The sequence below is a fragment of the Malaya genurostris genome, chromosome 1 (assembly GCF_030247185.1).
Source record: "Malaya genurostris strain Urasoe2022 chromosome 1, Malgen_1.1, whole genome shotgun sequence".
NCBI classification, from domain to species: Eukaryota; Metazoa; Arthropoda; class Insecta; order Diptera; family Culicidae; genus Malaya; species Malaya genurostris.
Window position 1 is genome coordinate 89,951,062 of NC_080570.1, and position 27,914 is coordinate 89,978,975.

General features: G+C 39.2%; 1 protein-coding gene across 9 annotated transcripts in view; it reads right to left on the reverse strand.

Moving 5' to 3' along the window:
* Window positions 1-27,914, reverse strand: part of LOC131440686 (protein ovarian tumor locus-like) — a 101,255-nt gene that overhangs the window by 22,780 nt on the left and 50,561 nt on the right. For 7 of the 9 annotated variants that reach the window (XM_058612182.1, XM_058612190.1, XM_058612185.1 and 4 more), the window contains 6 exons: window positions 22,395-22,626; window positions 8,506-8,855; window positions 8,306-8,453; window positions 8,164-8,247; window positions 7,685-8,103; window positions 7,341-7,634 (listed from right to left, as the gene is read on the reverse strand). In XM_058612182.1, the coding sequence (XP_058468165.1) occupies window positions 7,341-7,634; window positions 7,685-8,103; window positions 8,164-8,247; window positions 8,306-8,453; window positions 8,506-8,855; window positions 22,395-22,626 (1,527 nt within the window). The remainder of the gene's footprint in view (window positions 1-7,340; window positions 7,635-7,684; window positions 8,104-8,163; window positions 8,248-8,305; window positions 8,454-8,505; window positions 8,856-22,394; window positions 22,627-27,914) is intronic. The other 2 variants (XM_058612184.1, XM_058612183.1) reach the window with 2 other exon arrangements.

Sequence of the window (27,914 nt, forward strand, 5' to 3'; positions counted from 1 at the left end):
GTTCAGGCATATTGACTCTGAGAAAATGTTTTACACGGACGGATCGCGAATTGAAGAAGCGACAGGGTTTGGTATGTTCAACAATAATGTTTCGGCCTCATTTAGGCTTCAAGAACCTGCATCTGTTTATATAGCAGAGCTAGCAGCAGTTCATTATAGTTTGAGTGTAATCGTCACATTAATTCCAAACCATTATTTCCTCTTCACAGATAGTCTGAGTGCAATTGAAGCCATTCGCTCAAACATGACTGGCAAGACTGAACCGTTTTTCCTGGGCAAAATAAAACAGTGCCTGAACGACATATTGAACAATAATTATCTAATCACTATAGTCTGGGTCCCGGCTCATTGCTCCATTCCTGGCAATGAAAGAGCCGATATTTTAGCCAAACGTGGTGCTATTGAGGGTGAAATTTATGAGAGACCAATTGCTTTCAACGAATTCTATAGCTCGTCTCGCCAAAGAACACTTGCCAGCTGGCAAGCTTCTTGGGATAAAGATGATCTGGGTCGGTGGATGCACTCAATTATTCCGAAAATATCGACAAAGGCATGGTTCAGGGGACTGGATGTGAGTAGAGATTTCATTCGTGTGATGTCCAGACTCATGTCCAATCACTACACGTTAGATGCACATCTCCTTCGAATTGGGCTCTCCGAGACTAATCATTGTGCTTGTGGCGAAGGTTATCGAGATATTGATCATGTCGTTTGGACATGCGTGGAGTATCGTGATGTCAGATCTCAACTAATAAATTCTTTGCGTACCCAAGGTAGACTATCCAATATCCCAGTTCGAGACATTCTTGCTTGTCGCGACCTTTCATACATGAAACTTATTTATCATTTCATAAAGAAAACTGGAATTTCAATTTAATAAAGGCCCCTTTCAAGACTTAGTTCTGATCCCAGCTGCGTCCATGAGTTCAACCAATAGCTAAATTAGAATAAAAATAATGTAATGATACAAACAAACTCGAAACAGTTTATGAAATTATTAACAAAATGTCTGAAAATAACAGCTTATTTTATAATTTATAGAAGTTATTCGTTTGGTTCAAATAATATTTCCGAGTAGATTTCATAATTAATGACGAGTTACCTAAGATGATATTTAAGTAATAAGAGAATATGTTTTAATAAATGCAAAACGTTGTGACTATGTTAGAATTAAATTAGGATAAGAATATTATGTAAAAGTGATGCTACGGCGAAGAAAAACTTATGTAAACTGCCTTAAGAAATAAACGTATTTATGAAAAAAAAAAATCTTGGGTCTGTGCGCCGAGCTCTTGCTTCTTCGTAGAATGAGATAGCCGTAAATAAAGGTCCATAACTTTCAGAGTTTCGTTTCAATAGGCTTGAAAATTTCACAGAAAATTCTTGAAATGTTTTACTATAAGAAAATATAAAGAAAATACTAAATGATTTTTCAAAAGTGTTAGACCCTACCCGCCCCTTAAAATTTTCTAGCAGATTTTTTGGCACCCCTAATAGAGTACCGAATTTACTTCTGCTGATAATTATTGCTAATTGTTCTGCATTCTTCCGCGAATGCAGAATAGTATCGCTATTATAATAACTCTAAATCCTTTCGGAGGTTGGAGGTTTTATTAAATGTGCATTTTGGCACCTGCAGATCGTTCAACATACTTTCGGGAGTACAGAACGATTTGTTTATGTTTGTTTTGTGCTGTTTTCTCACCTCATCCACTACGCAATTCTTCTCTTCTTATCTTTCCATTCCCATCAGAAAAATAAAGAGAAACCATGGTAAAGCACAAATATCCAGGGAAGCGTACCGTTTGAGCCAATTCGTTCTGATTCATGACCATAACATGCTCAATAGTGTATCAAAACTATTGACTGTCAAATGAATTAATGACGGATTGTATGAATGTTCTATATTATGGTCAGGTAAAACAGTTCTGATTATGTTTACCAGTAGATGAATTATGCGCAATGTTGTGAGTTAGATGAATAATATTGGTCATCGTGGGTGTGAGTTAAATCAGTTTTTTTTTCTGAATCAATGCAAGGGCTGCGTTTATTCATTGCATTATAATTAATTCGTTTATTAATTCAATTATTTCAATTATTTATGTTGAACTCAGTAACTTTTGATTATGTATGAAGCGACTACGTGGTCAGGAGAACTATAGTTCCTGGGCTTTCGCGATCAAGATGATCATGATTCGGGAAGGTACGTGGACTGCTATTAAGGAAGAAAACCCGTCAGAAGAACTCTCGGAACGGGCGCTGGCTACCATATGTCTGAGCATTGATCCGATGAATTACAGTCTTGTCCAGAATGCGGCAACTGCCAGAGAAGCATGGGACAGTCTGAAGGCGGCATTTCAAGATAGTGGATACATCAGGGAGTTTGGTCTATTCAGACAGTTAACTGGAGTGAAACTAGTGGACTGTTCTTCAGTGGAGGAGTATGTGAACATGTTAATGTCTACGAGACATAAACTGTCGCAAATTGGCTTTGAAGTGAACGATCGATGGATGTCAAGCATTTTGCTGATGGGACTACCAAAAATCTATGAGCCCATGATCATGGGTTTGGAAGCATCAGGAATACAGTTGCGAGCCGATACCATCAGGGCAAAAATTCTTCAAGATGTCAAGTGGCAGGACGATTCGATGGGAAGCGATTCTAGTAGGGTATTTTATGGGCAGTCGAAAATAAAGAATAAATCGAAGCCGGATAAGACACACATCAAGTGCTACAAGTGCAAACATGCTGGTCATTACGCATCTGAATGTCAAAAACCGGGAATCCATGTTTCACAAGATCAGAAGCGAACAGATAATCGGCTTTCAAAGAAGCTCGATAGGCACGCGGCGTTCATGGCACATCATAACAAGAGTTGTGCGGATGACTGGATTATTGATTCTGGAACGTCATCACATATGTGCAGAGAAGAACGGATCTTGAAAGATACACAGAAGGTGACTGACAGTGTCTTAGTTGCGAATAGCATGTAAACAGCGGTAGTTGCCAAAGGGAACGTAACAATCGAAGCAGCCGTTGGAAGTGTAACACAAATACTTGATGTTTCCGAAGTACTTTGCATTCCTGAGTTACCCATGAATCTCCAGTCGGTGCATAAAATTTGCAGTTTTGGTCATCGCGTAGTATTCACCAAAAATAGATGTGAAGTTTTCAATCCACGTGGCGCCTTGCTAGCTGTTGGAAAGCAGCAAGGTGGAATGTATCGACTTTGTCAGAAAAAGCAGAATATTACTTGTTTGACGAAACCAAAGGAAGATATCAAATTGTGGCATCGTCGGTTGGGGCATCTGAATGTGCAAAGTTTAAAGCAACTTAGGAGTATGGTAACCGGTATGCAATTCAGTGATGCAGAGATTCCGTCTTGTGTTTCTTGCTTGAAGGGCAAGCATCATCGTCAACCATTCAATAACAAAGGAACCAGAGCAACAGATGTGTTGGAGTTAGTACACAGTGATTTTTGCGGTCCAATGGAAACGAAATCTCTAGGCGGCAATACGTATTTTCTTACGTTCATTGATGATTATAGCAGAAAATGTTTCATCTACTTCATTCGGTCAAAGAGTGAGGTATTTGAGTGTTTCAAAGATTTTCAAGTCTTTGCTGAAACTCAGACTGGTAAGCGACTGAAGCGACTGAGGAGTGACAACGGTTTGGAGTATGTCAATGAATCCATGAAACGATACTTGCGACAGTGTGGAGTACGGCATGAAACAACCGTGCCACATAATCCAGAACAAAATGGTCTCGCGGAACGTATGAACCGGACCATAGTAGAACGTGCCCGATGCATTCTTTCTGATGCAGGATTGGAAAAATCGTTTTGGGCTGAGGCTGTTGGTACAACTTGCTACCTGATTAACCGATCACCAACGAAGGGCCATTGTATGACTCCAGAAGAGAGATTCAGCGGAATTAAACCGAACCTGTCCAACTTGCACGTGTTTGGAACTAGAGTAATGACCCATATTCCCAAAGTGAGAAGAAAGAAATGGGACATGAAATCCGAAGAAGGTATCTTTGTCGGCTATGTTCATTCGGAAGGATATCGTATTTATAATCCAACAACCAAAAGATTGTTTGTAAGTCGCGATGTCAAATTCCTGAATGAAGGCGATGACAAGGTGCAATCAGCTGCAGTGAAGTCTGAACCAGAAGTCTTACAGTTCGAGATGCAGACGAGTGAATATAGTGAAGGTAATATTCAAACCGAAACAATAGCAGTGATTGATCCACCTTCGCCAGCAGAAGTAGCGCTCCCACCGCAAATAGAATGCCCACCAAATGTGGTAAAGCGCAGCGGCCGGGAGCGCCAGATTCCAGGCAAGTACCACGATTTTAAGATGAGCTTTAGTACTGTCTCTCAGAGTATTTCCATGTCTCAGGGTAATCCTAACGAGGAACCGCTATCGTATACGGAGGCGCTACAACGCGACGATAAAGGCCTGTGGCAACAGGCAATGGAGATAGAGATGAAGTCACTAGAGGATAACCATACGTGGAAAGTAACAGATTTACCACCAGGACGAACGGCGCTTAAATCAAAATGGGTCTATAAGATAAAGACCAATGCGGATGGCTCAGTTGAAAGATACAAAGCACGGCTTGTGATCAAAGGATTTTCGCAGATCAAAGGAATTGATTACGGTGAAACTTATTCACCCGTGGTCAGATATGCTATAGTTCGCTATCTTATGGCAGTAGCAGCGAAGCTTGGTTTGCAGATTCATCAACTTGACGCAGTCATAGCTTTTCTTCAAGGCGATTTGGATAATGAAGAAATTAACATGGAGCCACCAGAAGGATTCAATACTGATGTAGGCAAAGTGTGTCGTCTTAAGAAAGCTCTGTACGGACTGAAGCAAGCAAGTCGAGTTTGGAACACGAAACTTGATGCGGTGCTTAGAAATATTGGTCTACGTAGATCAAAGCTGGATACCTGCGTATATTTTCTAATTGAAGATAGCAAAATACTCATCGTAGCTGTATATGTGGATGATCTTCTAGTGTTTTCAAATGACTTTGAAATTGTAACAGCCTTGAAGCAGCAATTGATGGCCAAATTCCAGATGAAAGACTTAGGCTATGCGGAACAAATCCTTGGAATGCGTTTAACACAAACCAAAGGAATGGTTATGCTAGATCAAGAGCGATACATTGACAAGTTGTTGGAGCGGTTTAGAATGACTGACTGTAACCCTGTTTCAACACCGTTCGATGCTAGCCAGAAATTGTCAAAGGAAATGTGTCCGAAGTCTACCGATGAAATCGCAAAGATGGAAAAGGTACCATTTCGAGAACTTGTAGGTGGATTACAATTCGTCTCACAATGTACCAGACCGGACATTGCGTTTGCGGTGAATGCAATCAGCAGTTTTTGCAGCAACCCGGCAGAAATACACTGGATCGCAGCTAAACGTGTACTCAGATATCTGAAAGGTACCAAACAAGATAAACTTGTATACAGCAACAGAGCTGGGACAGAGCAGTTTCTTGGGTATTCCGATGCAGACTGGGGAAATGACTCGGAGACACGACGATCTATCACCGTTTACGCATGCTGGTGGTGCTGTCGCCTGGTGTTCTAAAAGGCAACCAACAGTGGCTCTCTCAACAACAGAAGCAGAGTATATGGCTCTGGCAGCAGTGGGACAAGAAGCATTATGGTGGCGCGCATTTAGGGCAGAACTGAGCGGAGCTGAAACAACACTACCAATTTGCTGTGACAACAGAGGCGCTATTTGTCTTTCGGAGAAGGAAATCGGTTATTCGGCACGAACAAAACACATAGATTTGCGGCATCATTTCATCAAAGAACAAGTGGAAAAGAAATCTGTGAAGCTATGCTATGTTCCTTCGAATCAACAACTTGCCGATATCTTGACGAAACCAGTTCCTTTTTCAAAACTTCAGGATGCTAAAAGGTCCCTTGGAATACTCGAAAATTAAAGTTAAGGGGGGATGTTGAACTCAGTAACCTTTGATTATGTATGAAGTAAATTAAATTCATTCCAATATCCACGCAATTAGCGGTTCCAAAGGTAACAAAGAGTACATGATTCGGTCATCATATAACCAACTAAATACTGCAAAAGAGATCAAATTTGATTAGTAGATCGCTTCTCTTCCTTAGATCAAAGTGTAGTATTTGCTGTAGCATGGATAATGCCTGACAAGCTTGGCACACTCAGAAAGAGGAACATATCCGTTTTATTGCTCCCATTATGTGCCTCTTTTTGTAAGACCCATGACACCATTAGTGTGCATCCTTCTCGATTGAGTAAGGATACAGACAAGCCTTGAGACCGTGACAGCATCATTAAATCTGTCTCAAGGGTGTGCTAACACCCAGGGATTGCTTTTGTATATTTGATACTTTTGCAAATAATATAAATGTTGACAATATCCCCGATGTGAAACAATAAGAAAATCTACCTATTAAAAGTAGGAAATGAGTTTTTTTTGTCGTCGAATTCTGCAAGGTGACTAGGCTAGACCTGTATGAAGAAAGCTAATACAATCAATCAATTTTTTTCTTGGACCCCAGAACCTTTGATTATCGCGAATATGGATGAAATGATTCACCAAAACTACGATTCAAGTGAAAGGTCATAGATTGGTAATGAATTTTATCCTCATCCGACTTACGATTCCAGAATGACCCAAAATGACCTGAAATGACATTGATTTGTTATATAAAAATAAAATGGCGAAATGTACCTTACATTGGTACGTTAGATAAACATGAGAAAAAATATGTAGAACTCCTTTATTAACAGGCATGTACCCAGAGGGGGCCGAAGGGGATCCTGGACCCTCCCGAGTTATAATTCGCATTATTTTCTATGCAAGCTGAGAAATTTATATCAATTAATATGTACCTACTTTTGAATCTGCTATCGCGCTTCCAAGAAACAAAGATACTATAAGCGCGTCGCGAATTAGAGACATAAGATTAAGATTGTGTGTTTTTTTGTCTGAGGACCTGTCCCAAAACGAAATCTTGTGTACGAGCCTGTTTATTGATAGATACGTTTATGAGAACGACATAATTACACAACTAGGTGGATCAGACCGGGTTGGCAGTTCAATGCATAGGGCGCTGGTCGTACAAGTCAGTTGTCATATGTTCGAGCCCCGATCTGGAAGAATTCTGTGTCAGTGGGATTGTAGTACTAGCCATGCAGACATTCTGTACGCTATGATTCGGCTGCGAAGACTGTTGAAACAGAAAGGCCAAATTCCTCAAAAGGAATTAAATGCCAAGACTTTGCTTTTTCTCAAAACATATTTTAGGTATAACATTTAAGCATATGCTTACCGATGCAGCAAAGGGTGCAGGATACAAAGTTGTTGGGTAACTGTTTCCTATGTATGAATTCGAGGATCCATGAGTATTGTCCAATGGCGCTTTGTCGTGAATAACCAAGATATCCGAAGACTGTACAGGACAAGATTGAGCCATTAGTGTCCCGTATGGTTGTACTATTATTGGTGCAGGTAAGTAGGACGTATTTGATGAGTGAACATACGATCCAAAGCCGGTCACATCGGTGGTAAAGTATGGTGTGCTTGCTTGAGGTGATGGGCATATAGGTAAGCTATATGGAATATTCTGAGACGAAAATAATTACCAAATAATTTTTGAAACTAATTTAGACCAACCTGCATGTAATAATTTGCATGTTCCATTTGCGGGTCAATATTCGTTGGCGTATTTGATAATAAATCTTTTCCAAAATGATTTTCTTTACACTTATCGATTTTCAGATCAAACTTGCTTTTTGTGTTCTTCGTGAGGCTTGAGAATTTTCGTCCTGCTTGAGTATTGTCCATTTTCGAAGATAAAGTAGTGATTTTTTTCTGCTGATAATTGCATTCGTTGGAATCGTCGGTTGAACGAAAACTATTAGTGTTCTCAAAATCACTTCTTGTTTGTCGACTATGATAAGGTTCTTCAATGGATGTATTAATATTTTTCGTATCAGTATCTCGTACAGCACATGAGTTCATATAGAACTGATTGTGACGGAAATGATCAACGCCCATATTATAAAAATAGCGTAGTGTAACTAAGTCGTAAACTTGAAACGAAATCAAATGTGTTACAAAAACATTGGTTACCAACAAAAAAAACAACTTACATGGCAAATCGCTTCCATCATGGACAACACTTCGAGTTGCTTGAAACATTGGTAAGGTAACAAAAGTTTTGCTGACTGGCATGGCTATTAGAGGTATAAATTAAAAAGTAAACATTTCAATTCAAGAATGAAAAATCCTTACCATTGAATTGCGTAGGTCCTGTTGGTCTCAGTGATGAATTTTGTACATGAATGGGGTATGGAAAAAGTCCTGGACCTGTGAATGTGCAAGGTCGCATAGACAACTGCTCTGCATAAAATGTTGGTGAAATAGCAGGATCACATGGAAACTGTATATATGAAAATTAGTAATTGGTAACATCAATTATACCTGTAGCTTACTGATTCTGAATATGAGTAACACATAGATTGACTGTTACACGGGATACTTGATGTACAGCTCACATCATAGAATACAGAAGAATAATCGGTAGTTTCGGTATCAATGTTATTCAAATGTAAATCGTTTTTATTAACTTGAGCTGATTCCATTTCTACTTTCCTGTTTTTGTTAGCATCAGCAATACAAGGCATTACCACCAATTCAACCGGAGTAGAATGAGATCCATCTATAGTGGCAACATTATTGAACGTATAGCAAAACAATTGTTCAGACGAATAGCGATTTCCATCACTCATTTTCTGTACGTCAGAGATCTTAGAATGATTTCTTTTTTTATGTAATTTCGAGTCTGAAAATAGAAATAAAGAATATATATTGTAGTGTTCTGTTTAGCTCCGATATTGAGTATACTAGGTATTTACCAAGTATACCGGTATGAAGCGAGCGTTTTTTTTGTTGAAATGAAACACTTATTTTGAATGGGAAAATAAAACCATTATTGCTTTCTACATATCTTGATCACCTCTGAACAAATCCAAATTCAAACGAAAATGGCTCCATAGGGTGCTATTGAATTTTACGCGCATCGGACTTCAGGTTCGGGAGTAACGGGGAAAATGTGCTACAAAATGAATAAAAAAAATGCACTCGATTTTATTAGAGACCGCTCAACCGATTTTGTTTAACTAAGATTTAAATTAAAGGCCTGTAGTCCCATATGTTGCAATTGAATTTCATCTAGATCCGACTTCCGGTTCGGGAGTTACGGAATTGAACTAATACCGTGCAATCGATTTTCTCAGAAACCATCCATTCAATTTTAACTAGCGCAGGATCAACTTGAAGGTCTTAATGGATACTTCAAATTCTGCAGTGTTTTTCGACACATTCATGAAAGAAGAGATTCGTGGAATTACAGATGCCCTAGGCCCTCAAGTGATCTCAAAAATGTTTATTAATAAGTTTAAATAGTTAACTGTAATAAAATATTTTACACTGAACGTTTACATCTCAAGGGATCCACTGGCTTCGGTTTGCTCTTGACCTTGATCGCAAGGTTTGATTAATAATTTAAGGAATTGATTCGGGAGATTAATTGGGATCGACAGTTGTTGATGGAATTGGGCTTGGCTCTGCTCATCCGCAGTCTCGTTACTCCATCGTAGCTGATGTGTGTAGCGATGAACTGGTCCGGCGGGAAGGGCCAGGTGAATTACTGTCTGATACAGGTAAAGATATCGGGTTCGATTCCTGATGTGATCAAGGATCTTCCCGGGTTGGAAATTTTCTTGATTAACCCTGGATAGTAAATCCGAAATATTTGAATGTTATTTTGTGGTCAGTCGTTCTTTTGAAGAAGAATCAATACCTGCTAGATTAATCAGATCGTTTTCTTTTGTTTACTGGTTAAGATATGTGCAAAAATATTAATTATCATTTAGATAACTCGTTCTGCTCACACATTTCGCCTCTTTCGCTTCCTATAAACTCAGTGATCCAGCTTCAGTTTACGTCGCAGAGCTAGCTGCAATTTAGTATACCCTTTAGATCATTGACACTATGCCCACAAATCACTACTTAATTGTATCGGACAGTTTCAGTTGTGAGTGTATTGCATGTATCAATGAGTGTCTTGCATGTATCAGCTATAACCCAAAGTACACAATACTCAGCAAGATGGACCATAAGCGGACTCTGTGAAAGTTTAGGTTTCCGAACTTACTGGCACCACTGTAAGAAAACATGTTCATTTTTGTCACCTAGTCACTTTGTTTGTCATTACGAAACGAATATCCGCAACTAGACGGCAGGGACTTCGGTGACTGAAAGTTTCGTGTTGATATGATGCATGCGAAAAAAGAGTTATTGGATCATGTCGAAAAGGAGCCGACTGGAGCAAATTTTCTTGACGTAAATTGTAACAAAGTCGATGTGAAGGCGAAAAATGTCATCGTGAAATATCTTGGCCAGAATCATTTGCATGTCATTCGATCAGAATCATCAGCTTACGGAATGATGAGTGTGACGTGTTCCTAAAGACAGGAGTAGTGCAGGAGCGGCACATCAGGATGAAATCAAATAAGCTCAAATGTGTGGTATGGCAAACGTTGCAGAGTCATTTCGCTAAATTTTGACCTATTTGCGGGCAGCTAGAGCCGCGATTACGGAAACGGAGGTCGTAACACACTTGTTGTTATCTCTTCCGAGATGTTGGATATGTTGCAACTGTACTCGAATGTTGCAACTGTACAAAAGGGCAACTTTTGAAGGAAGAGTTGAAACATTTCGAACTGGATGAGGTATCTCGAGAAACTGATGATCACGGAGCCACCAGTACTGCTTTCTTCAGCTCAGTTGCCGGAAGGTGTTGAAGGTGTTGGCGTTGCAAGCAACAAGGACACAAGATTAATGATTGTACCACTGAAAAAATTGATACTTTGCCACGAGAAGTTGAAAAGGTCCGGCCGGCTTCTAAGAAAAAAGTTTTCAATCTCAGTCGATGTAGGGATGCTATGGAGGCACTAAGGATTTCATTTCGGGAGGGGCCCAAAGATTAAAAAATAATGTTACTGTAGATTGCCTATGTACCTAATTCTCGGTGTGCCTTTTACTACTGTTTTTAACATACACTTTAAACTTTTCCACTGGAGCTGATATTGTATTACATTTACTGTTATTTTACTTGTTATTTCTGTAACACATGTCTGATACCGTTTTCGTTTATTGATCAGAGCAGCCCGAAAGCTGACCCAGAGTCGCCCAAACAACATTTAATATGTTTGTCCTGAGGTCGCTCTAGATCGAATTCCAATCGCTTAGTTTCGCTCTGAAAATTTTCTCGGATCGCACCACGCATCCAGCCGAGTTTATTTTTTTCTTCTTTTTTTCATGGGTTGTTGTTTAGGGCGCGTACCACGTGTTCGTTTTACTCGAAGTCAGAGTAGCTCGCGTCTAGGTTCAAAAACGAAAACGGTATGAGACATTCTAAATAATTATATGTTTTTAATTTCTGGAGAGGCCAGGGCCCCTTGCCCCCCCCCTCTGGCTACGTGACTGTATGGAGGAGTCATTCAGTGGAACCTGTGCATTCTCTGAGACAAGATAACGAGAGTGTGGAACAGTGAACAATTCGAAATCTAACCGCTGATTGATTAATTCAGGTTGTACGAATCATACGATCAGTGATGAATCGTTTTTATCAGTTCAGAGCGAGTTATCGGTGCCATATACAGTTTCTCTAGTCTATGAGGGTCAAGCAGTTGTGGTCACTAAAACAGGATTCTTAGCAGTGGCTTGTACGGTGGATAATTGCGAATATGAATGTCATATTTAGGACGTTCTGTATACACCGGACTACGGCACATTTGCTTTCAGTTGACCGCTTGGAAAATTCTGGATTTGTAACAGTGTTTCGTGATGTGCGCGTTGAAAGAGTACACGTTTTTGGCTGGCTTGATTCTCGACACCACGACTCAAGCTCAGACGAAACGTGTACCCGGCGCGAAAACTAAAATCCGTCCTCCCAATCCATGGTGGGACAAAGAGTGCACAAATTTAAACACGGAGAGCCTCCGTATAAAATATTCAGAAAAAAAGGCGGATGGGTAATGTCAGAGACATAACTGGATGTCGTGAATACGAAAACAACTGACATGTTCCTTAACACTTCCGAATATCAATTGTATGAATTATGCAAGCATTCCCCTTTTTCAAAGCTTCACTTGATCTCGATTACTGTGAATTTCACACAGCGAAAAGTGCACAAATCTAACCAAACTGTTCTTGATTTGCACTAAACTGAGGATAATTACCTTCGATTTGCGAACAACAAATCCTAATAGTTCTTTAGAAAACTTTTAGAGCCGTTAGAACGGCTGATATTGTGTAATGCTCTCCATCGTTGTTTTTTCACCAATGCTAATGACTGGCAGCTGTGACGTAATCACTCTTGTCAAAGGGGAACCAGTTGTGCAGACGACACAAAACACATCTGCTCGCAGTGGCGATAGAATCCAAACTGATTCAATTTTTGTTGAGAGGCTTGTTTTTACCAGATTTCGTTTGTAGCTTTTTCACTAATGGGCAGTCCTAACGGCTATAAAAATAGCCGCATACAGAATTTTAATGTTGATTATTTCATTTCGGATTTGCATAATTTATTGAAATCAACTATCAATATGCTGTAGGGATTCGTTTCTTGTATTCAGAAGGACCAAATTGAGGAACTCACTGCGATATTCACCACTTTTCGGAACATTTTTCTCGAACGATTTGTTGTACAGCAGCAGATATTTTGTTCTCTTCCTTAGAACGCGTTCTGATTGGCTGGTGTTGACATGGGTCAAATGAGACAGGTTTTTCAATAGTGTACTATTGAAATACTTCAATGCTGTTGCTATACACGTTTAAGTTGAAAAATTTCGATTCTATTGGTAATTAGATTATATAAATCCTTTCACAGATCACTGAGCTATGAGCTTTAAAAATACGAGAAAGGCAAACGCGCCTTATGAATTATCCTCTTTGATACTCGATTATACCAAACATTTCAGAAATGTTTAATTTTGAATTATTTGAGACTATGTCACAAAACTGAAAATTTTATCATAAAATTGTGATCATATTTCCGATGGCATGTCGCAAGAATTATGTTGATTCATTAGATACAACAATAGATATTCACGATCAAAAACTTATCACTCTCTCAGAGGGTAAATTTTGAAAAGGTACCCCATAGTAAAGTAAGTCGTATTCACAACAAAATGGAACACCTGATAATTACCGGAATTACGCGGCGTTAGACGTTAAAACTAAGAACTTGATTAGGGCCAAGAAACGCGGTTACTGGCGTTGGTTTGTAGACGGCTTAACGAAAGAAACATCTATGAGCACTCTTTGGAACACAGCCCGACGAATGCGCAATCATAACACCACGAATGAAAGCGAGGAATATTCCATCCGCTGAATATTCGATTTCACTAATAAAGTATGCCCAGACTCTGTTCCGGAACAGAAGATCACCCAGGCCGCGACACCCAATACTAACGAAACACCCGTTTTTGATGGTAGAGCTCTCACTTGTACTCTTATCATGTAACAATAGAGTCCCGGGGTTAGACAGAATTAAATTGAACTTGTTGAAAAATATGCCTGACCCCACCAAAGGCGCTTGTTGAGTTTATTCAATAAGTTCCTTGAGGACAATATTGTTCCACATGACTGGAGACAAGTGAAAGTGATCGCCATTCAAAAACCAGGAAAACCATCCTCCGATCACAATTCGTATCGGCCGATTGCTATGCTTTCCTGTATCCGCAAATTGTTCGAAAAAATGATTCTCTTTCAGTTTGACAATTGGGTCGAAACTAATGGTTTGCTTTCAGATACATAATTTGGTTTCCGCAGGGGCAAAAGAACGAACGATTGTCTTGCGTTGCTCTCAACAGAAATTCAAATGGCATTTGCTTGTAAAGAGGAAATGGTATCAGTTTTCCTTGACATCAAGGGGGCTTTTGATTTAGTTTCCATAAATATACTATCTGAGAAATTTGAAAATTGAACTTGTTGAAAAATATGCCTGACCCCACCAAAGGCGCTTGTTGAGTTTATTCAATAAGTTCCTTGAGGACAATATTGTTCCAGTAGTTATAAGATCATGTACAAAATAAATGTATTTTATTTAATGTAATTTAAAATAGCAACTCGCTTGATAAAAACAGTGTTTAGATTAACTAATGAGTACCAACATACTAATATGATATTCGAAATGTATTAGGTTTAAACTACTATGTATTGTGGATGCCACGGCGAAGAAAAACTTATGTATATTGCCTATGAAATAAACGTATTTATGAAAAAAAAAAAAAAAATATTGTTCCACATGACTGGAGACAAGTGAAAGTGATCGCCATTCAAAAACCAGGAAAACCATCCTCCGATCACAATTCGTATCGGCCGATTGCTATGCTTTCCTGTATCCGCAAATTGTTCGAAAAAATGATTCTCTTTCAGTTTGACAATTGGGTCGAAACTAATGGTTTGCTTTCAGATACATAATTTGGTTTCCGCAGGGGCAAAAGAACGAACGATTGTCTTGCGTTGCTCTCAACAGAAATTCAAATGGCATTTGCTTGTAAAGAACAAATGGTATCAGTTTTCCTTGACATCAAGGGGGCTTTTGATTCAGTTTCCATAAATATACTATCTGAGAAACCATCAGTTTTGAACAACTTTTTATACAATCTATTGTTCGAGAAACACATGTATTTCGCACATGGTGATTTGCCGACAATACGATTTAGCTACATGTGTCTTTCTCAGGGTTCATGTTTAAGCCCTCTTTTATAAAATTTTTACGTAAAAGACATCACTGAATGTATCAACACATCTTGTACGCTAAGACAACTTGCCGACGACAGCGTTGTGTCTATTATAGGACCCAAAGCTGTCGATCTGTAAGGGCCGTTACAAGATACTCTTGCCAACTTATCCACAGGGGCTCTTCAAATGGGTGTCGAATTCTCTACGGAGAAAACTGAGCTGGTTGTATTTTCAAGGAAGCGAGAACCAGCACAACTACAGCTTCAACTAGGGGGTGAAAACAAAGCTTAGGTCTTCACATTCAAATATCTCGGGGTCTGGTTCGACTCTAAAGGCACTTGGGGATGTCACATTAGGTATCTGAAACAAAAATGCCAGCAGAGAATCGATTTTCTTCCCACAATAACCGGAACTTGGTGGGGTGCCCACCCAGGAGACCTGATCAGGTTGTACCAAACAACGATATTGTCCGTTATGGAATATGGATGCTTCTGCTTCCGATCCGCCGCGAACACCCATTTCATTAAACTGGAAAGAATTCAGTATCGTTGTTTGTGTATTGCCTTGGGTTGCATGCAATCGACTCATACAATGAGCCTCGAAGTGCTGGCGGGCGTTCTTCCATTGAAAAACCGGTTTTGGGATCTGTCATATCGTTTGCTCATTCGATGCGACATTTGAAATCCTCTGGTGATTGAAAAATTCGAAAGGTTAGTTGAGCTTAATTCTCAAACCCATTTTATGTCCTTGTATTTTGATTACATGGCTCAGAATATTAATCCTTCTTCGTTTGCTTCCAACCGTGCTCATTTCTTGGATACTTTTGATTCTGCTGTGTTTTTCGATACATCCATGAAAGAAGAGATTCATGGAATACCGGATAACGTACGCCCTCAAGTGGCCCCTAATATCTTTAATAACAAATTTAGAACAGTCAACTGTGAAAAGATGTTTTATACTGACGGATCAAATATCAACAGGTCCACAGGCTTCGGCATCTTCAATCAAAACATCACCGCTTTGTTAAAACTCAGTGATCCGACCTCAGTTTACGTCGCAGAATTAGCTGCTATTCAGTACACCCTCGAGATCATTGAAACCTTGCCCAAAGACCATTACTTCATTGTCACGGACAGTCTAAGTTCAATAGAAGCAATGAAGCCAGGAAAGTGTCCCCCGTGTTTCTTGGGGAAAATACGGGAACATTTGATAGCTTTAACTGGACGGTCTTATTCAATATCGTCAGTCTGGGTCCCTTCGCATTATTTATGAAAGACCAATCTGCTTCAATGATTTTTTCAGTATTTCTCGTCAGAAAACTCTCGAAAGTTGGCAACTTCATGGACGAATGACGAACTGTGACGATGGCTACACTCCATTATTCCTAAGGTATCGACGAAACCTTGGTTCAAGGGGATGAACGTGAGTCGTGATTTCATTCGTGTTATGTCACGGCTCATGTCAAATCACTATACATTCAACGCACATCTCCGGCGTACTGGGATCGTGGAGAGCGGGCTCTGCACCTGTGGCGACGGTTATCAGGACATCAGGCATGTCGTGTGGTCGTGCGTAGAGTATCGCGACGCCAGGTAGGAGCTACTGGAATCCCTCAGGGCCCGAAGTAGACCGCCTCGGGATGTGTTGGCAACTCGGGATAGTTCATATATGCTTCTCATATATCATTACCTCAAACACAAGTGTAATCTGATACATTTGGCCTAGAAAGTTCCTCCTATTTAACGACGTTGTTTAAACTGTGGCTAAGACTAATTTTCCCCTGCACTACACTAACTTCCGCCGATTATCCCGATTCCTCATCTGTCCACCATATTCATCGGAACTAACAAGATCTTTTTGCTGTCACTAACCTTTTTGCTTCCCCCCTCCCCGTCTTTTCACCATCTCGATGTCAACTAATCAGATCTCTGTTGTTCTTAGTCATTTCGTTCCCATATCCCCTTTTTACTCCGTTTTCGCCAATATTTACTTCTCTGTATATTTCTTTCTTATTCTCTTCCGTAAAATCACCATCATCGTCCACGGAAGGCCGCTCTAGTCTATCAACAGCATGCGGGTCACCTGCCTTGTATTCGTAGCCTGGGGGTGTTTCCCGCGGACCCACACGGACCGAAGGATGCGGCCAAGATGCATACAAACAACTCTGGGCCAAAGACGTATTATGTTTGTTGATCCTACAAAATTTAATGCACTTCCTCTTGACATACAACAAATTAACATCCGTACCATATTTAGATCTAGATTAAAGCACTACTGTAGACAAAGACTGAATGAAATTTTTGTACAATAAGCGTAAAGTTTGAACAATCGTAATCTATCTGTATATCAATGTTAGTTAAACGTCAACAGTATTCTATTATTCGATTTTAGATATTAAACGTGGATCCCTTAAAAGTAAACTTATTTCCACTGGGATTCCACACCAATAAATTAGTTAATTGCACATCTCAGAATAAATTGTTTTAATCTCATTTTTTTCTTATTTTTTTTTGTTAGTATTGAAATTCTGCCAGTATTAATGAACTGAGATTAGTTGCGTCCATTACCAGGGGGCTCCTTGTTGAGCTTTTTGGTGTGGGGGATGGGTGGGCAATTTAAAAAAAAAACAAGAAAAAAAAGACGAATAACCTGATACGACTAATTTTGTTTTATCTTTTATTCGCAGCTGCCAAACTACCCGCGCTATGGGTAAAACGCGCCATAGATCCGAGATAGATCCAAAGGATGTTAAGCGTCTGAAGCCAAATGATGTACAGGTAAACGACCGTTTGCTGAGTAACAACCAATACGCTGATCTGCCAGTTGATGTCGAAGAGAAACTGCAGAAGAAGGACAAAATGTCGCCTTTATGCCTGAATGGCTTCCCACCGACTCTACGCTCGGATTTCAACACGCTGATCAGCAAAGGACTACAGGCAACAATCCGTTTATGTACTGAAGGCTACAAAATAACTGTTCCGGCTTTGAACTCATCGAACTGTTCCGGCTTTGAATCATCGAATGGCAAAAGTATAAACCGATACATCAGGTGTCACACAGTGCACGAACTGTTTGAACTACGGCCATGGAGCGAGGAATTGCCACATGAAAAGTCGGTGCGGAAAATGTGCCGAACCACACAATACCAACGATTGCCTACTAGATGACATCGATGTAAAATGTGTTAACTGTGATGGCGACCATCCATCTACTAGCAAATCGTGTCCCAAACGTGATAGTAACCTATTGGACAACAGGCGTTCCGTAAAGAATCAACGCGCAAGAATGTTCCACAGAAGGATGAAATTAATTTCCCACGACTCCCACCGAAGAGGGATGTTCCAAATTTGCCGCCACTTCTTCACAGCAATACAAAAGATTCAGCCGCTGGATCACAAAAAGATTCTTCCTCCAAAATCCCTCTTGGATGGGGCAGTAATCAACCACAAGCAAATAATGACTCTTGTGACTTACCATATATGTCAAATTTAAGCTGCGACTCGAATGATCTACGGTTCATAGGTAGAGGCATATTTAATTACGGCGAGACATTGCGTTGTTAGAGAGACACGATTCTATTTTGAAAAACAGTGGTTTGTTCGCTCGTTGTGATGAACCATTTAAATTGAACTTTTTGTGAGCGCTCGCTCATCACTACTTCAATTGCTCTACCCTTGTTCTGGTCATCATTAATTGTATTTATATTTGGAACAGAATAATCTTAAGCGTAGCCAAATTCATTGAGGTCTAGTTCTGTCTAACGTTATACTACAAATTCAGTACAGTTACTTGTATGTTTTGAAGATTGTACTCATCGTGGTATAATTCATTTCATATCCTAACTTATATCCATTTGTAATAAATTATGGTAATTCCATTTCGAAGTATATGTATATTCCACGGTTTAATGTTCTAGAGTCTCATTTCAAAAATTAAAAATTAACTCGGAATTTCGTTTACTCAACAGAGAGGAAACTTCATTTGGTTCATACTTTATTCAAATTAGTTCTAGATACTTTATTCAAAGTAGTTGCCTTTGAAAGTTATAAATATTTCTATCTCTCCGTCAACTAAAGAACACCACGTCGAAAAAAACTGTTCATTATTTGAAGTGATCCAGGCGAAGCCTTTTTCTCACATCTTCATATCATTCGATCAGAAATGGTTTGGCGACAAACGTTTAACCTTTCCGCCATTTGGGTTCGAGTTTGGTCATTGAATTTGTTCTTCGTCGATTACCTTGGAATCCTCATGAACTGCCGAGCGATGAAAGTCGTGGATTGCTGATTGGTCTTGACAAACTACAAGTACGACGGAAGTTGTCGCGTACTTTTACGATATGTTTACAAATAAATGTATTGAACGATAGGATTGACTGCCTCGTGAGGTCAATATTAATGTACGACCTCTGTAACAAAATTTCTCTTTGACTCCCTCTACGCCGCACCAACTATGGAATTAACCGTGCAGTTACCTGTTTACCTGTTAATTTTAAAATGTATGAACAAAAAAATAACACTTCAGCATTTTTTGGTTTGTACAAAACGCACATATTCAATTTCCATATCTTCACGTTTCAACTTCGGCTCATCAGTGCGTAAAGTAGTTCAAATTGAGTTACCATCTCCGCCTAGCAGTTCAATTGAAGCCACTAAGCAGGTGCAAAGTTTACACTACTTATGTAGCACTCTTGAGATATTATTTCTGACGTCTCTGGTGTAAATTTATGACGACCGACTACAGGTTGCGCCAAATGTGGACACTTAAGGGTTTTCGTTCGCACAAAAAGCAAATATTAAGCTTCTATTTCTTCATGTTTCGCCTTCGAGAGAGTACATAAGTAGTGGAAACTTTGTGTCTGCTTTGCGGTTTAAACTGAACTGCTAGGCAGAGATGGCAGCTCAATTTCAACTGCCTTAAGCATTGATGATGTGTGACTGCCACATAGATGACGCTATCATTTTCAAATCCATAACACGTTTATGTAGCACTAACTTTCAAAAGACTGTATGTGAAATTTCATAACATTTTGATTAGTCAGAAAAAAGTGACGGCCATTTAAATGAAGATACTTTTGTGATTTTCAAAACGATTTCATTTTCAAAACAATTCCGTGTTTTATTTATTAGAAGAAAAAAAAGTGCTGCTCGAGCTCAGCAATGGCTTCAAAATGTTATCCAGGCCTTGCTCCATCGAAAAGAACCATTTTTTAATAACTATTTATTGCAATATGAGTTAAAATTAGATTAATAAGATTTAAATTGGGTGTTCAGCCACAAGTGGTGACTTTTCAGCCCTAGAACCATTTTTCATTGGTTTGCCGAATTTAAACGAGGTCGTACAGGCACCGATGATGGTGAACGTTCTGTTCGTCCAGTTGAGAAGGTTACACTAGAAAACATAAAAAATCCACAAATTGGTTAAATCTAATTGTAGATTGATATTACGAGAGATAGCAAAAATCAAGAAAAAATGACATCATGTATCGAAGAAAAAAAATTCACGACTCAATCTATGGCAAACTCAAATTGAATGAATTAGGCTTATAAATTTCTTCCTCATCCACAGTATAGCCCAGATCTGAACCCCAGTGAACGCTGACTATTTTCTGATTCCAAAAAAAAATCACTTGTTTACGCCCGAGACGTCAGAAATGAAATGCACCTTGGGGAGAGAGTGTTACATAAGCAGTATAAGCTGGTGTTTGCTTGGCGGTTAAAATCGAACTGCTTGAAGCATTTCGTATACTACACTGTATTGTGTTTGTTTCTGTTCACTACACTGTATTGTGTTTGTTTCTGTTGTCTCGACCGTAAGCAATTTTCGAGTACCATATATCTAAGCATTGTGTTAAAGAGTTTTTGAAGGAATTACATAGAAGTAAGTCGACCACAACAAGTATCACACTCAGCATTCATACCTTATGTTCAAAAAAGAACCGGAAATTTATTAAAAACGCAAAATTTCAATTTTTAATAAATTTCTTTATTACCACCTTCAAAGTACTCTCCTCCTGCGGCAATACATGCATGCCAACGCTTGATCCAAGTTTCCATACAAGTTTTATAGGCCGCCGAAGGTATGGCCTTTAGTTCACGCAGCGAATTTTCTTTTATGGTCTCTATGTTCTCAAAACGCGTTCCCCGCAATGGCCATTTGAGTCTGGGGAAGAGGAAAAAGTCACACGGGCCATATCTGGAGAGTACGGTGCTTGGTTGATGATATTGGTTGAGTTTTTGGCCAAAAACTGCGACGCAACCAACGCTGTGTGAGCCGGCGCATTAACGTGAAATTCAGCTTTTTTGGCACCAGCCGAGAAGCGACGCGTTTCAAACCCAAAACATCAGTTGAAATGTGTTCGGCTGATCCATATAAGATGTCCAACAACACAGCAATCTCTCTAATCGGTACAGAACGATTTTGCAACACGATTTGCTTCGCCGATCCAATGTTTTCTTCAGTAACAGATGTTGTTGGGCGGCCAGGGATCTCATCATGATCCAAGCTTGTACGACCATCTTTGAAGCGTTTATACCACTCGTATGCGTGGTTTTCCCAGACACGATTCACCAAAGGCCTTTTCTAACATTTTCAGCGTTTCGGAACACTTAAAACCATTTGCAACACAAAATTTGATGCACGCACGTTGTTCTAAATTTTCATCCATTATAAAAATCGCCACACGAAAATTTTTCAACTTCTTTGTATAGACGCCAAACAAAAACTAATCGTACGATATGCGTCAAAATTTGACAGAATGTGTATAAAAGTGTTGCCAACGTTGAGAGAATAAAAGTTTACCGATTGGACAAGCGCGGGAATTTTAAAATGAAAATTCCGGTTCTTTTTTTATCATAAGGTATCTCTCGATTATGACCTGAATGAGTAGTACACAGCTCATATCGAAGATTTTGACCTATAACAAAAAATGAACAATTTCACTATAGGCGAGAAAATCAATTATAAGAGCATGTCGATTATAAATTGAATGACTAAATTAACCTTCTTAAACAACATGAACACATATGTCTTCTTCGTATTAGTCCACTAAAAAATACTCATGGTTTATAACCATCCACCGTAAGTGCCTGCTTTACTGGCAAGCATAACGCGTCGTAAGCACACAGCACTCAATCACTGAAAATATTCCGTCGGTGTCGGTTTTGTACGATATGTGTGGCTATGTGTCTGTTTTGTACGATACGCTTTATGCGGTGATTCGTGCAATCCATGTGTTTGGAATATTGTGGGTCTTATTTTGGTACTGAATTTCACCTTAATTCTAATTGATACAAAACATTTTGAGTTATTTAAGGATATCTCATGCTACTGAAAATTTCATCATAAATTGCCGAATATAATTTCCGATGGCATGGAGAAGAAATTTTGTTGCTGCCTTAAATACAACTAGAGACATTCATGATTAAGTTTTACCAATTCTTGTACAGGGTAAATTTCGAAAAGACGCCTTATAATAAAGTAAGTCGTATTCACAACAAAATTAGAAAAAGTGGTCAGTTCTCTAATGAAGCACATACATGACAATATTTTGATAAACGTAACTTACAAATATTCGCATGCTGGAAATTAGAAGATTTGGGTTGTTGATGCGGTAAATCCCAACGACGACATTGATCTGGCGATAAAGGTTGTAATCTTTCATGAGGAACAGTTCGTATTTCAGCGATCTCCTCAACGTACACCATGCATGGCCCTTTGTTAGGTTTCATATCCTGAATGTAACAATTCAAAAGATGATCATCCGATTCGTTGAGACGTACCATGCATTTCACACCAACCTGTAAATACAATATTTTATTGTTATGTACACTCAACAAATAGGTATAACTAGTAGTAGCGAATAATCCCTGCCATGGTTGATGGGCTTGACGGTATTGCAAACATCATCAGATACGATTAATTATTGTTACAATTCAATATAAATATGGGTTATAACTCTTAGTTTTATTATTGAGTTTATTGAGTGAAGCATGAAACGATTTGAATAAGATGTTGATTGCAATACGCTCCAACATCCGGGGTTGGAGAGGCCGGTATGGCTTAACTGAGCTCTTTTTTTATGTTTCATTTTCATACTACCGGCCCTTATTACCGGTGTGAAGTGGAAATTAAGCGAAATGAACGTACCCCAGTCAGGTTTCACACGATAACGGAATAGTTGAATGGTGAATTAAGTTCATCTTTGACGTTTATTCTGTGAGGTTGTGTTGTGCTCGTGTGGGATCTGATGGATGAGGTGATATGTGAGTGAAGTGGGATGCAAGAACGGTAATAAAGGCCACCGTTTTAGCTCAGGACTAACGATCGATCAATAAAAGAGATAGAAATTGGGTGACCGCACCCCCATTCATCTCAAATCCTTTAGTCATTTCATATATGAACACCATTGGTTAGAGCGAGATCTGTTGTGTCTGTTCGATAGATTGACTTCGAGAGTAAATGAGGTTAGGAGGATTTCGCGTCGCTATAACAGCGATATCGTACATTTTCTGAACTACTTTTATGCGGCATTGCTTATCAGAGATGAAGCAAAGATTTTGTATTTGATTTCATCACAATTCATTTATTGAAAGTCGAGTAATCGGTAGAATAATATGATGACTCTATTAATGAAATGACTATTGGCACAATGAATTTAGTTAAAATCTATTAGAATAGAAATAGTACATCAATGTTACAATGTTTGCGTGTGAAATACATATTTGTATATATGTATATGTATTAGACATGTGTGTGTATGTATGTATGTATGTATGTGTGTATGTCAGAATGTCTTGGTGCCTGTATATATTTATACATGTATGTATGTATGCGTTGTATCAAACCGTATATGGTGATACATTTCGATTGTGAGTGAATAAGATGTTGATTGCATTACGCTCCAACATCCGGGGTTGGAGAGGCCGGTAGGGCTTAACTGAGCTCTTTTTATGTTTTATTTTCATACTACTGGTCTCTATTACCAGTGTGAAGTTGAAGTTAAGTGGAGTGAACGTATCCCAATTGGGTTTCACACGATGACAACAAATGAACGGTAAATCGAGTCCATATTTGACGTTTATTGGTGGTTTGTGTACAATGGATTACTGTGGAATGAGATAGAATATTATAGAATAAAACGAAATAATAATAACTTAACCAATGGACAAACCACTGATAGCTGTCAAACGATGTTCATCCAGTTTGTATTGTGAGGATGTATCGTTTGGACCTGATGGGTGGGATTATGTGTGAGTGAAGTGTAAGAGTAACTGCATGCAAGAATGGTAATAAAGGCCACCGTTTCAGCTCAGGATTAGCGATCGACCATTAGAAGAGATAGAAATTGGGTAACGGTACCCCCATTCATCTCAAATCCATTAGTCATTTCATATACGAGAACCATTTGTTATAGTGACATCTGTTATCTCTGTTTGATAGATAAACTTCAGAAGTAACATGAAATTTGGAACATTTTGCTTTGCTAAAACAGAAGTATTGAACCATTTCCGAGCTACTACTATGCGTTATTGCTTCTTAGAGAAGAGGCAAAGACTTTGTATTCGGTTTTATCACAATTCATTTATTAGAAGTCGAGTGATCGCTAAAATAACATGGGGACTCTACTAATGAGATGACTATTGGCACACTAGTTTTAGTTAGGATCTATTAGAGTAGAAATAGTAACTCAATGTTATAATGCTTGCGTGTGGAATACATGTGGGTATGTATGCATGTGTGAATGTGTGTAACTGTGTGTGTATGTATGTGTTTCGTGTGTATGTACAATATACATTTTACCGTTCCTTTGAGTGCGTTGTATCAAATTGGTAGTGATACATTTCGATTGGGAGTCTAGGTTTACTTGCTGTTCAAAAAGCCTGAGTTTATGGTAAACACAGATAATGAACAATCGAAGATAATGAAATGGAAACATGTTCTAGGGGTGATAGCTAAATAATTAAAGAGTAAAATTATATTTCGTAATAGTCAAATATCACTGAGCGTTAGCGTCATGTTTACATTTCCTTATCCGTTGAACCATTCTGAGTGGCAAAACACACACAATGTATATACAGTACACTAACCCTTGATTTCTCTATCTTGCTTGCATGAAACGCCGACAATGAGAGAAAGAATCGGATGAAGCAGAAGCGCTTCTAAAACTCAACAGAACAAGAGGAGAGAAAAGAATGGAATGAAGAAGAAAGAAAGGAATTAAAAAAAGAAGGAAGGAAGAAAGAAGGAAAGAGAAAAATTACCATAGTGGTCCAGAACAAGCAAAGCGCATCAAAAAAAGAAGGAAAAGGAAAAATGAAGATGGAAGGGAAAAAGAAGAAGAAAAGAGGAAAAGAAAAAAAAGGAAAAACTGTAAGTAAAAATTGCATTTTGGATTTGGGTTTTATTTCGGGTACACAGAACATGATAACAAGCAACACACAGAGTATTACAATCAGCAAGGAATGGGAATTATAAGACCAACAGAAGCAGTACGACAACAGAATGAATGTGGAGCTGAAAAAGGAAAAAAAATATAATTATTATTAGTTTTTTCTTAATTTACGTCTTAATTTACGCCAACAAAGAAGAGAAATCGCAATTGAATGGAATGGAACATTGGTTAATATAGTTAATATTGGAAATGTTGGTAAGAAAAATAATATTATTGCATACAACTAATTTTGACATTCAAGGAACAAAATAACATGCCATCAAAGGACGGAGTGGAAATAATGTAGAAGGAAAAAATACAACGAAACTCAGTTGAATTGAACAATGGGGGATAAGGTAACACAAAACTAAAGGTAAGCAAATCAACATTATTAAAAAAATGCTGGGTAACAATGTAATTTCCTCATATTGAAAGAGGCGTTTATATGGCGCGCATGCGCTAATTCGGCCTGATACAAATTAACGGGGAGGGCAATACGTTTTGGATTTACAATCACTGCAAGCAATGTATTGTCGATCCTCAAGGCTATACAAAGAGTGATATTAGAGTGACTAAGTGATACAAAGAGTGATATTAGAGTGACTAAGTGATACAAAGAGTGATATTAGAGTGACTAAGAAATTAATCAGCCTTTTTATGGGCTAGCTATTCAAAGAACTATTATTCAAAATTCCATTCATTTCAAAAATGCCTGCCTCCAACCTTCTTGTAGTGAGTGATCGGGTAGTGGACACAACACCACAAACACCCTCCGAAATAAAAGTCGGTTTAAACAGTGAAAACTGCGCGAGTGGAAGCTATAGCAGTGGTTTCAGTGTTTTTAAAGGGTTGTCGCATCCTATAATGATGCAATGAGTGCATTTTAGTGGCTGGAAACAGCATATTTTAAAGTGCTGATCAGCCAAATTGGTGGCTGCTGATCTTTTTTCGCCATGGTCGCTTCGATCATCGCGTCTTCGCAAGCCTGTGTTTGTGTTTTTATTATATTGCCGGTCAAACATCGGTATATAGGATTCCATTAGCACTTTTGCTAGTATACAGGTTTGATATGAACTCATACCATTCAGGTAAGTTTATTCTTCCTATGTGTGTCACTGTGGAAAAATAAATGTTTTTGCACTCTATCTTCACATTACATTCGGTGCCTTTGGGCACTTAGGTATGTGACAGATGCAAAATACACACCCATCGGTTGCCTTTAAATCGCAACTGGTGGTGTAAAACTATTGTACTGGTCAATACCGGTAAGATAGTAAAGTTTCAAACTTTTTTGTTTGGGCACTCGCTATATGTGTTTTGGCTCATCTTCACACGATCTGTCGCTGTGTGATCGTTGGATTTAAATTATATCCCTTTACTACTTGGCACCATGCAGGGAATCTGCGCGGTAAGCCAGCGCTAGCTGTTCTATATAGATACAGGAGTGTTAAATTGTACACCGCGGTGTGGACGGTTTGGGAACTGCTCGCGAACAGTGCTGCTCAAATTGATGTCCTGGTCGCTTCCTTTTTCCCTTGGCTGTGGGGACAGTGCACTGGATGCAAATCAGATGTCATTTTTGCACTTTGACCTCTGTGGTATTAATTGTTCTGTTGGATTATAACAGCTTTTGGGGGGGGGGGCTGCTCTGGGGTTATCAGTTGGGCTGCGGGTTTGCCGAGCATGTCTCGAACGTTTGCACCACTGTGTGTACAATTTATTACTCCGATTTAACACTTCAAGTGTATCTTTGGTCGGTGTGTGTAGATTTGGACAGCCTGTCACACTCGTCCATACGAAGCATTTATATTTACTTGTGAATATAATTGCGTACAAATTCTCTGCCATAGACGAATCTGGGATTACCTAATTAGGATTAAAGTACTAGTGAGTATCCAACTCTGTTCTTTTGGAACGGACTTTCGGCTTTCTTTTACTTTGGATCGCACTAGCGAAAGGTAGAGTATTTCCTCGCGCGCTTTCACGCTTTAAATTCGTATCGCTTTTTTCTCTTTTATTTTTCGAAAAATGGATACAAAGTACATCCAATCATCTGACTGCTCTCATTCCGAACCGTCTGATGGCCAGAAACCTGGGAGTTCCGTCACAAAGTGTCGGAACGACCAGAATATGGAAGTCAGAGGGAATGGATTCGAGAGTAGTCAGTCTGCGATGGATGTTCAACCCGGTCCTTCGCCTTCCACCGTTGAAACAGAAGGCGAAGACAAAGGTAAAAACTTTGAGCGAAATCTAAAAAAGAAGATTCGCAAAAGACAAGCTCTCGGAAAGGCGGCTTCTGCTTCTAGAGGCCACTTGTCCGAACAAACTGAGCGCTTTCAGGTCCGGATGTTGAACGGTATTGTTCACTGAGGACCTGAAAGCCCATTTATTAAGAGACTTGAACAAATGTCTCTTCACAACGCCGTCTACGGAGTTTATACCAAGCTTCAAAGGCTGTGGACTTAGGTACGGCATCGTCTGGTTCTCTCCGGAGAATGAGATGAGCAGTGCCTGGCTCAAGCAGAAGCTTGGTTTGATAAACCAGCAGGCTGGCGATAGCAAGTTCATTATTGAACCCTACAGTCTACATCAAAATCGGGTTTGCCTTCCTATTCCTTGGGATACTGAGGAAGGGTTGGCAGAATCCGATGTTCT